The sequence below is a fragment of the Poecilia mexicana genome, unplaced genomic scaffold (genome assembly GCF_051168715.1).
Source record: "Poecilia mexicana isolate PSO_F unplaced genomic scaffold, ASM5116871v1 scaffold_19, whole genome shotgun sequence".
NCBI classification, from domain to species: domain Eukaryota; kingdom Metazoa; phylum Chordata; class Actinopteri; order Cyprinodontiformes; family Poeciliidae; genus Poecilia; species Poecilia mexicana.
In genome coordinates this window covers 18,475,457-18,485,766 of record NW_028263388.1, presented here as the reverse complement: position 1 = coordinate 18,485,766, position 10,310 = coordinate 18,475,457, and the positions used below count along the sequence as shown (strand labels likewise).

Sequence of the window (10,310 nt, the reverse complement as noted above, 5' to 3'; positions counted from 1 at the left end):
TATGAATTATTTTTCTTCACTTTTGTGACATCAAACTCACTAGTTTGTGCTATTTAGCAAAGGTAAACATTTACTTTTTTTGGACCATTGGATTTTAAACGCGTTCATTCCTCGAGTTTCAGTGTCAAGTTAAGACTTTAGATGTAAAATATGAATATTTGCTACTCTCTGATTTAACTTCTTGTTATAAGAACACAACACTGGATTATTATTTTTTTTTTTACATTACCTTTAAACTTTTCCCATTCCTAAATGATAGTTCAAGACCGAAGAATAAATACTGACACTTTAAAATCTCTCACGCATTTAAAAACTAGCAAGGCAAAATTATAGCAGCTAACAATTAGCATCCTAGCTTAACGCTTCCAATCAAATATTAAAAATAATGTGCATGAAATTATAGTGCTTATTATATTAAAAAAAATACTGTGAAAAGAAGATTTTAAAAGGTCATCATTTCGGTAAGCTTTTTTTCTTGCACATCTCAACCGTAAGAGCTAAAACCATTTGTGTACTTTTTACATTTTTGTAGGCAGAACAACGCCAGCCACTAGGGGGAGCACTTCACGTTTTAGCTTCAACTTCCAGGTTCACTTTGAGTGTCCAGCATTTACACACAGACTTTCTGTTAAAACACAAGAACAACCGAATGCACTGAGACACTTTTACAGTGGTGTGGTCTGTTATATTTAAGTTACACATATCAGGTTACAAACATTTTAGTTACAAGTGTGCAAAAACAAAATAAAATTACAGATTTTTACCTCAACAGAGAACATATGAAGTGTAAGAAAATACAGTGATAAATGTGAAATCTGCTAATTCCTACTGTTCCCAGTGAGGAAAAAAAAACGGATTGTCAATTACATTCTGTCAAATATACCATCATTATACAATCATTGCATGTTCTGTATGCATCACCTTGAAGTTCCTTTGCTCTTTAATATAATTTCCACTTTAAAAACATACTTTTGGTGGGGGAGGGGGGCTAGCACCAACATTTAGCTAAAAATATAAAGTGAGTTGGTGCCAAATTAATGACAACTTAAAATCTGGATTAAAAGGTAGCAGCTATTAAAAGATACTTTTATTGTCAGATGATAAAATCATCCACTGTCCAATTTGAATAATTAAACATGTTTTAAAAAGTGGGTAAACTTTTTGGTTGGTTTGCATTCATAGCAAAATTGTTTTTATGCTAAGCTTAAGAGATTCTACTTCATCAACTTCACTGTTTAGTCTTGCTGAGAAAAGCCAGAACAAACTGCATTCTTTACACTAAGCCCCATTTGTCAGAGTTTTTCTAGGTCTGTGTTAACTGTCAACATAAAGCGCCACACTGCTGCGCTGTTAGTGGAAGGTGCTGTGAAGCTAATTTCACAGAAAACTGCATCAGTACTTTCGACTTGCCTTCACTCGACTCTAATCGCAGCTTCACATTTTAGACTTGTTCTTCTCGTCCTCCTTCTCCTCCGTTTCCTCTGTTAGGACAACAGCAGCTTGGCGGCGTAGAGCAGCAATCCACTCAGACCGGCGGTGGCAGCTAGGGCGATCACCCTCACTAAGAGGAAGTCCATGGAGTCCTCCAGCTTCGTGTGGAGCCGCAGGACCTGCCTGTGGGTGTCCTCTCGGCTGCCCGAGTTTTCAATGACGTGGTTGGCCAAGCCGCGCTTCTCGTTGAGCGGCATCTGGGCTGCCACGCGCTGCTCGGCCTGCTCCTGGGTCAGGTTGTCCCTCTGCATGAGGCGCTGCAGCTGGGTCGCAGGGTCACTGGAGAGGGTTACAGATTTCCTCTTAAAGATCACTCCCGTTTCTGCTTTCGCCACAAAACGTTTAGGATCTAACAAATAGCCTGATATCCGACAAAGATAAGCTGATTAAATACAAAAGAATTTGTTTTTTATTTTACACACATTTAAAACTGTAAACATATCTCGCTGCGGTTTCATTACAAGATGTGTGCATTCAAAATTCAAACCTTAAGATATCTGAAGCGTTCAAATATGAAGCCAGTTTGGGAGTGATCTTACCAGTAAACTACCACGGTGTGGTTCAAAAACCTGGTGAGGCGTCTGGTTTCAAACAGGAGGGGAACATCCAAGACCACATATCGGTAACCTGGGGAGTCATTATGGATCAGAAATTATTAATATAAGCACATTTCCACTCTGAATGCAAACCAGAGCAGAGCATGATTCAAGTTTAAAAAAAAAGAAAAGAAATCCCATTAGTCTGTTCTTCTGAATTTGAATATCACTGACGCAGTAAACAATGAGGGTAAACCACACAATTAGCTGCTCACATAGTGCTCTACAGAAGCTTTTTACTGGAAAGTTTAGTGGAAGAAAAAAGTGGTTGAGAAGAAACAAGCACCACAAATAAAAAGGGCAGTGTGACTTTTTTTTTTTTTTTTTTTTGCATTTCATGTGGAAACCAGGGTTCCAGAGTCTGGTTGAGGAGCGAAGAGACACAAAATAAAAGCTGTTTGAGGTCAGGTGTGACGTTTCTACAGTCAGTGATGATTTTAGGAGCCATGTCAAGCGCTGGTGTTGATCCATGGCAGCTCATTAGTACACAAAGACGCCTCACAGGAGACTTTAGAGCACTTTATTGCTCCCTCTTCTGATAAACTTAATGAAGATCCTGATTTTATTTTCCGATAGAGCTCATCTGTTCCCACTGCCAAATATCAGCTTTAATCATCACGGTATCACGGCTTAATTGGACAGCAATCTGACTGGACCTGAACCCCACTGAGAGTCAACGGAGTTTTGTCAAAATGAAGCTGCGAGACACCAGAGGTGACGCAGACAGAGACCTGACCAGGTACTCAGAGCGTATACGTCACACAATGTGGAAAAACTTTCTGTTTTCTTTCTTTTTTTTTTTATGTCTTCTGTCATTCGACAGAAACCAAGCAACATGTCACCAACAATAAATGCTGAAGGCAACTGTTTATTATTTAGACATAAACAGAGCAGCAATAAGCATTTTTTACTTTATAAAGATTTCGGGTTTTTTTTTTTTTCGCTTCACATATAGTTTTCAAAGGCATATTTCTGGAAGTTGCCTGTAAGAAATTAGGTTTTAGGTATTCATCAGCTGGAAGCCGGGATCATCAAAATGCTCAGAAAAAAGCCACTAGAAATGCATCACTCTGTAGCAAATCTCTAAAATACAGACATTTTAAGGCAATTTACACATATATTCTAATTTACAGAGATGCATCTGTACAGTGATTTATTTATTTCTGTTTGTAAACTCCAAAACGAGACACAAACCACCCTCACCTCTCAGGAAGTAGAAGATGATCTCTTTGAGCATCGCTTTGTGAATCTCGGGGTGTGTGATGGAGTTTAGCAGCCTCCTCTTCTCTTCGTGGGCAAAGATGATTTGGCCGAGCTTCTGCCGGTCAATCTGCCCGTTCTCCAGCAGAACCTCGTGCCCAAAGTGGTAGACGATCCGGGAGTAGGCAGGAGTGTGCGGCTCCACCACTGATATGAAGGACGAGGAGGAAACGTTTGGTCATGCTGTCACAAGATCAACCAGGTAAAACAGCTCTTTTATTACCTACGTGCTTAAAATATTACAGAAATAACCAGAGTGGTAAATTAAGCATGAGCGGTAAGCAGAGTAAACACTACAGGGGTGGGATTTTATACAAGTTTGCAACAGATTCATCACTTGCCTGTAATTATATAATTTGCATAATCCCTCGTTTTATTTCACACACACACAGCACCACACTCCTCTCCCACTTCTGTGACCTTTCTAATCTTCTCTACATAACTAAGACATCATCCCTGGAGTCAGCGGAGACATCCTTCATGATTCATAACACTCTCTCCAAGCATTTGTCTTAATGAATTCATTTTATTTGAGACAAAGTTGCCCGAAGACGACTTCCAGAGGATGACACGATCGGTTGATATTGAGCAAACGGAGCAAGAGACACTGACTCTACCTTTCCTGGCCACCACGTCTGCATCTATAATGGGGCAGCCGAGCTCCCGTAGCATTGAGGAAACCGCGCTTTTGCCCGAGGCGATCCCCCCGGTCAGTCCCACCAGGAACATCCTGACAAACACACACAGAACGGCGCGTTCACGATTAACAACAATATGCGCTTTCCTTTTGTCAATTTTGAAATTAAACCTCTACAGTTAATTTGAACATAAATGGTTAGGTTAATACTTAAATGGAGTGCAGATTGCATCCAACTGTTCAGGAATAAAACAGAAAATAAAAGCAGAAACTATACCAGAGTCAAGATGTTGCACATTGCCCTGAACACAGCCTCTCAATTGTGAAATATGGTGGTGGTAGCATCATGCTGTGGGGATGCTTTTATTCATCAGTGATAGAAAAGGAAACATGTAAATGTTAGTCTTTTAAATGACCTACAGAAATTGAAATTTTGAAAATCTCGGTCCTCATAGACAACTTAATTCATGAGAAATTGAGAAGCTGGATGGGAAAATAATTATAAATACCAGATTTTAAAAAAAATGTAACATGTTAACAGCCATGTGAACATGCATTGTACTGTAAAAACACAGGACTTTAAGTAACTGTGACATCGAAAAAAAAGGTGCATGTTTCCTCAAACTAATGGAAAGAGAAATACCTAAGACGAATATCAGTACTTCAACATAGTTTTACTCAGATAAAAGTACAAAAATATCCACATAAGAAATTATTCAAATTCTAATTTTTACTATAATCAGACAAAAATTCTAGTATTTGAAAAAAAAAGAACTTATACAACTATAAATACAGTCAGAATACATAGTTTACAGTGCATTCACTTCATCTCCAAATGACAAAGCAGGCTCTGCAAACAGAAGTCGCTCAAGTAAATGTAAATAATTACTACACACATGACAAATGAATATTTTATAAACGAGTTTATAAACAAGATGTTAACATTTTATTATAAAATGCGCATGTGATTATATTACTAAAGATACAAAGTTAACATGAAAAATAAAATAAATACTAATATATTATCGTATAAAGGGGTGCGGGGAAATCCTCAAAATACCAACATATCTGTTTTCAGTGTCTACTCAACACGCCCCCTGATGGAAAAGAAGAGAACCCCATATTAAGTACCATGTCGCTTCTGCATAGCTGGCTAACTGGTTTCACTGGTCCAAACATTGTTATAAACCAAGTTAATCTCGAGTGAACGCGAAGTTAAACCCGTGAAGAACCTGAACTGCTCGGAGAGATTATAATTAATCGCTTTCTCAATGACTGCTTACAGAGCCATTGATAATAAATCACAACCGTTAAGTTAGTCAATATCTCATTCTTTTTCATATTTACCTTTTTCAAAGTTAGAGAATCGTCAAATCAGTTGAGGTACAGTAGAAATCCGGGGAGGGTCACGGTGCTGCAGCATTAAAAACAACCAGGAATGCTAACAGGCTAACGTTAGCAACAGTGTTTATCAGGTTAAAACGACCACAAACATCCGACCAAACGACACAGTCGTCATTTTTAAAATAACGCAGTCGGAGCTGAAGACGAACAAACGGGTTGGAGGTAGTTCTATAGCGCGATACCAATGGTTTTATATTCTAACTTGCACCCTATTTAGTGCTAGCAGTGTAACCTATTAGTTTTCCCAGGGCAACCTAAATATGACCCCGGGCTTTCTTCCTGTATCAATATTAGTTCCGCCTCTTAAAAATTTTTTAAAATAATATTTATACCTTAGCTTTTAGGCTAAATTAAGAATTTGTAGATTAAACGCAAAACACTAATAAGATTATCTTAATTATAAGGAAAGCACAGTTTTATAAAATAAAAAGGGGGGATTATTATATATTTTCCTCGCAGATATTTTACAGCAAAATTAAATAACTATGTTATCTTCAGTTGTTATAAAATGGCTGTATATACAAAACATGAACTTACTTTGCAATTTGATGTATAGAAATTATCCTCTGTCTCTTTAAGAAGCTCCTACTGCCACTCCTACTTCGTCACAATAATGCTACTTCTTCACTTGCAACCACAGTGGGACTGAGTAGTGACATGATAAAGTCTGTGACTGCAGTTCCACCAGACTGATGTCACTTGAAATAAATGGACTAAATGCATAAATAATTATATATTCTCTAAGTGTAAAATGTAAAAAAGAACATTTTTATTTTCAGAAAAATTTATTATAATCTTCTTTTGGATGAGTTAAATAATTAACTTAAATAACCAAAGTTAGGTTTCTATTCTGGATTTAGTTCATTAATCAAAATTTTAAAAAGGCTATAGTATCATAACTTTAGGAACATACCTTGCCATTTTGATAAAGTGGGGGAAAAAATAGATCATATTATATATATATATTTTCAAATTCTTGTATTAATACCCTCAAACTGTGGTATTTTTACTTAAGATGATCATACTGCAGGAATCTCATTGTCCAATGCCTGTTTTTGCCTCGTAAACACAGCACTGAGATTTTGCAGTGCAAACTGAATTTGTTTGAGGAAAAGAAATTGAAATGAAAGATAAAATTTTTAATAATCTCTTCCCTAAAAGAGAAAAACTGAAAACAAGAATTACCTCAATAGTATGTTTAATTTGAAGCCAAGCCCATGCTTGCACAAAATTAAATCCGTTTCCTGAAAAGAAAACCCTTTTTTTTTTTTTTGGGGTTTTACAAAAATGAGCTAAATTAAATCCTGCAAGTCAGTCATTGTCCCAGAAAACAGAAAGTTAATCCTCTTGTTTCTGCTCCACGGTTTCTTTTGGAATCTGAGAGGAACCAGACGGAGAAGACGCGTTGTAGGAGTGTTTGGATTTTTTCCCTCTGTGGATCATTTCATCTCCGTTCTCTCCTTCCTCTCGCTCCAGTCTTCCTCTCTTAACAAAGTGGTTTATTCGGGACTCCAGGCTCTCGCAGCATGGACGCTCCAGCAGCGGTCGGTAATTTTTCTGCCTGCTGCCTTCTACCAGGCAGCAGTGGTTGGAAGAAACGCCACCTGTGGATCGAGAGCAGGAACCCAATTTGCACATGACTCAATACTGTTTCACTGCATTCATTTGGACTTTGTTAAAAAGACTCAAGGGTTTTTCCTCCTTTCATTTTTAAAGCTGGCTCTGTTGACAACAGTATTTTTGCAGAAGTATTTTTGGCTGTTGAACCTTTTCATATTTTCATCATTTCATAACAAAAAAGAAAAAAACAACTTCAAAATAAAGTTTTTTGTTGCTAAGTGTCTGCAAATGGTCCACACCAAGAGACTTAAATTCTTGCCTTTCCTTTCCCCCCCAAAAATATTTTTGCTCTAAATATCTTCCATTCCAAAAAGCACATGATCCACATAGAGGCAATTAATCACAATATATTTTATCTAAGAGTATCAAACTTTTTTTTTTCAATTTTTAACACAGAACTCCTCACCTCTCTCCTCCAAACCCCGGATCATCCCGAGCAGAACGTGGGCTTTGACGGCGCTCTGCGTCCAGTGTCTCTGTAGTGACGACAGGACATGGCTAACCTCTTCCGCCTCCTGCTGCCAGGTCAAACCATCAAAGTGGCAGTCGTACAGAACCAGAGGGTAGTCCACTGCCATGCTGCAAGCCAGAAGAACAAACCTATGCAAATTATCTCCTGTTAAAAGACGCCCCAAAACGCCTCTGCTGTCTTTATTTGCTGCAGAGGAGTGGTGGCTCTACAGCAAGCTTATTGGATCACAAAGACGAGACTCGCGGTTTTACCAAGGTTCTCCTCAGGACTGGCTTCAAAGGTTCAGCAGGAAGTTTTTTTTAAATATCTCCAAATGAAAAACATCGTCTTAGACGGGTTTTATTTATTTATTTCTGTTTTTTTTTTTCTTACTATCCTACTTAATAAAGGTTAAGGGTATTCTTTTATTCTAAAACATTGTTAGTTTGATGTTGTTTCCGGTTCAAAAAAGAAGAGCTCCTGAACTTTTTCTGATGATAAAAAAAAACTCAAGGTACTTCAATAACCTTAATTCTACTTTGTATCAGCAAAAAGCAGCCTAAGTCTCAACAGGTCACCATTTTGTCACCTGTATTGAGGCTTTCTGGGGTTTTTCTCAACATCCAGGAGTTGATCGATTATCTCTGGAGCTTCCAGCTTCTGTCCTATCAAAAGAAGCACCGCCATCATGCAACGAACCTGCAGCAGGGCATATGGTTAGTTGCAAATTACCCCCTACTTTAAGGGACGCACCGGCTTCTCCTGAGTGTTAAGCTCTTATTACCTGGTGGTAAAGGAAGGCTAATCCTTTGATCTCAAACACAAACAGATCATATCGCTCTGCGCTGGAAACCTGCTGGGGCTGCAAAGGCCTGACTGAGGCCGACAAGATGGTCCTCTCAAACTGCAGGACCCCGTTCCCCACGTCCATTTTGCACAGGTTGCGAAAGTCGTGCGTCCCTTCATATCTGTTGGTCACCAAAAGGTCTTTACATTAGAAAAATTATGGGGTGAAATCAGCATTTACAGTTTTACACTCACCTTTTTGCAGCGTCTGCCATCAGCTCTACATCCAACGACCCTCGGGGGAAGTAGTAGCGGTACGTGCGGGACTGGCAGTCGAAACGCGCACTGAAGCCTTGCTCTGCGGCTGCCCAGCCCAAGATCCGAATGTCCTGCGGCAAAACCCTGTTCAGCATCTTCACGTACGGAAGCTCAGAGGCGGAAGCTTTTGATTTGGTGCCGAGATCGAGATTTTCAGGGAGGGTGACGCCAAGTCCTCCACAAAACTGGGAGGAGCGCAGGTCAATGGTTATAACCTGGGACGTGGAGATCTCGATTATCATTTAGTTAAAGCCCATTCAGAAGACACACAGCAGCGTTTAAATAATTATTACCCCTTTAAGTTTTCCATATTTTGTCATTTTGCAAACACAAACTTTAAAGGAGACCTATCAGGCAAAATTCACTTTTTGCACATTTTTATAGTTCCATATGGGTCTCTACTGCTTCAAAAAACAGCCAAGTGTGTAAATAATACCTCCCAGAAGTTTTTTGGCAATGAGTTGATGTTTTGTGGTGTCTGGAAAATAAGCATTTTTACAAACCTCCCGATTGGTGAATCACAATTGATGGGCACTACGCCGTTACCTAGCAACCCAAGGATTCCCCGATTAGCTGGTTTTACCGCTTTAGAATGGCTACTGGAAAAGACAAGTGTTTTGCTGTTGACTCGCCATACAGAAACCACTTGCTGCATTCTTGATAATTGTGCAGGAGGCTCTGCTGATACTTTTCAAAGGCGTTCGGTTGTGCAATTGCGCATTTGTTTGCAACCATTTTCAGGTGTGAGTGTAAACCCTGAGTTGTGGGGTGGCGTGTCTCATTTGTAGAAGAATTAGAAATCCATTTTGTGTTTGTCCGTCACCTTTAACGAACTGAATAAATGATGTTTAAAATAAACGGGTTTGTATACCTTTTAGAAGGCATCTGGAGGACTGATTTTCATCACGTTAAACTCACTTGAGAAAAAGCACTGACTCCTTTATCAGTTCGACCACAGCGGTGATAGTTGGAGCTCTGTCGGTCCTGAATCAGCCGTGTCTTCAGCAGCGCTTCAAACAGCCTGGCCTCCACTGTGTTGTCCGTGTTCTCCTGAACAGCGAAGCCCTGGTAGGCCCAGCCCAGGTAAGCCAGCTTCAGAGCCACATGGCGCCGGGGGTGTGAGCTGAAGTCAAAGGGGCGCTCCTTGCCTGACTTCTTCTTGCTGCTCCTGGTGTTCCCATCAGACATCATGAAGTCTGAGCTTTCACTTGGGGGTGAACAGGAATTTCTTCCCATGTCTCCTCCAGCACTTTCCTTCAGCTGGGACCTGAGCTTTTCCAGTTCATCTTCCAAGAGCTTTATCCTCTGAATTAAATCACCTGACATGCTGGATAGATAAAGAGACCAAAAACGAAACATACATTCGCGTAAAACTATTATTAAGCTTCCAAATATTAAAACAGATTAAATTGTAATGCTGGGATTTAACATGGAGAAAATATACTGCTGACATTTAATGTAATTTACTGAATAAATCAAGTTGTTAAAAAAAACTTCAAAGTTCATTCGCAGTTCAGAATTGCTACAAGGCTGCTAGCTTAATATAAAAGGTATAGAAACAGGATTTAAGAAGTTTAACACAAGCTCTAACTTTTACCTCTACAAATTTACGAATTTACCTTTATGTCCCCGTTAAATCTCCACTTTCCAACAAATCTTTGGCTTGCTGTAACGAACACGCTACTCTCCGTGTTGCTGCTAACACGGAGTCGGACAACTTTAGCAAGCGGACATTCAGGCCGAAGAG

At 39.3% G+C, this 10,310-nt stretch overlaps 2 protein-coding genes across 4 annotated transcripts; both read right to left on the bottom strand.

Annotated features, from left to right (window-relative positions):
- Positions 1-663: 663 nt before the first annotated feature.
- dcakd (dephospho-CoA kinase domain containing) lies at positions 664-5,671 on the bottom strand. 2 transcript variants are annotated; one of them, XM_014991176.2, is made up of 6 exons: positions 5,332-5,671; positions 4,262-4,344; positions 3,965-4,077; positions 3,291-3,494; positions 2,031-2,118; positions 664-1,770 (listed from the first exon to the last, which is right to left on the bottom strand). In XM_014991176.2, the coding sequence occupies exons 3-6, from the start codon at positions 4,074-4,076 to the stop codon at positions 1,485-1,487; spliced, it is 690 nt and encodes a 229-aa protein (XP_014846662.2). In that variant the 5' UTR covers position 4,077; positions 4,262-4,344; positions 5,332-5,671; the 3' UTR covers positions 664-1,484. The 2 variants fall into 2 exon arrangements, with proteins under 2 accessions (XP_014846662.2, XP_014846661.2); XM_014991175.2 differs by lacking the exon at positions 4,262-4,344 and having other exon boundaries at positions 5,332-5,670.
- An 898-nt stretch (positions 5,672-6,569) lies between these two features.
- Positions 6,570-10,310, bottom strand: pus3 (pseudouridylate synthase 3). 2 transcript variants are annotated; one of them, XM_014991172.2, is made up of 7 exons: positions 10,183-10,310; positions 9,482-9,890; positions 8,501-8,778; positions 8,244-8,427; positions 8,049-8,158; positions 7,415-7,587; positions 6,570-6,992 (listed from the first exon to the last, which is right to left on the bottom strand). In XM_014991172.2, the coding sequence occupies exons 2-7, from the start codon at positions 9,887-9,889 to the stop codon at positions 6,727-6,729; spliced, it is 1,419 nt and encodes a 472-aa protein (XP_014846658.1). In that variant the 5' UTR covers position 9,890; positions 10,183-10,310; the 3' UTR covers positions 6,570-6,726. The 2 variants fall into 2 exon arrangements, with proteins under 2 accessions (XP_014846658.1, XP_014846659.1); XM_014991173.2 differs by having other exon boundaries at positions 8,501-8,634.

What these genes read in the sequence shown, in the direction of transcription:
- dcakd (XM_014991176.2), bottom strand. Translation starts at nt 4,076, where the DNA reads ATGTTCCTGGTGGGACTGACCGGGGGGATCGCCTCGGGCAAAAGCGCG. An exon ending in AGACGTGGTGGCCAGGAAAG is followed by an intron (nt 3,495 to 3,964) that starts GTAGAGTCAGTG and finishes CCTTCATATCAG; the next exon opens with TGGTGGAGCCGCACACTCCT. An exon ending in CATCTTCTACTTCCTGAGAG is followed by an intron (nt 2,119 to 3,290) that starts GTGAGGGTGGTT and finishes ATGACTCCCCAG; the next exon opens with GTTACCGATATGTGGTCTTG.
- pus3 (XM_014991172.2), bottom strand. Translation starts at nt 9,889, where the DNA reads ATGTCAGGTGATTTAATTCAGAGGATAAAGCTCTTGGAAGATGAACTG. An exon ending in GAGTCAGTGCTTTTTCTCAA is followed by an intron (nt 8,779 to 9,481) that starts GTGAGTTTAACG and finishes TCCACGTCCCAG; the next exon opens with GTTATAACCATTGACCTGCG. An exon ending in TAGCCTTCCTTTACCACCAG is followed by an intron (nt 8,159 to 8,243) that starts GTAATAAGAGCT and finishes GCCCTGCTGCAG; the next exon opens with GTTCGTTGCATGATGGCGGT.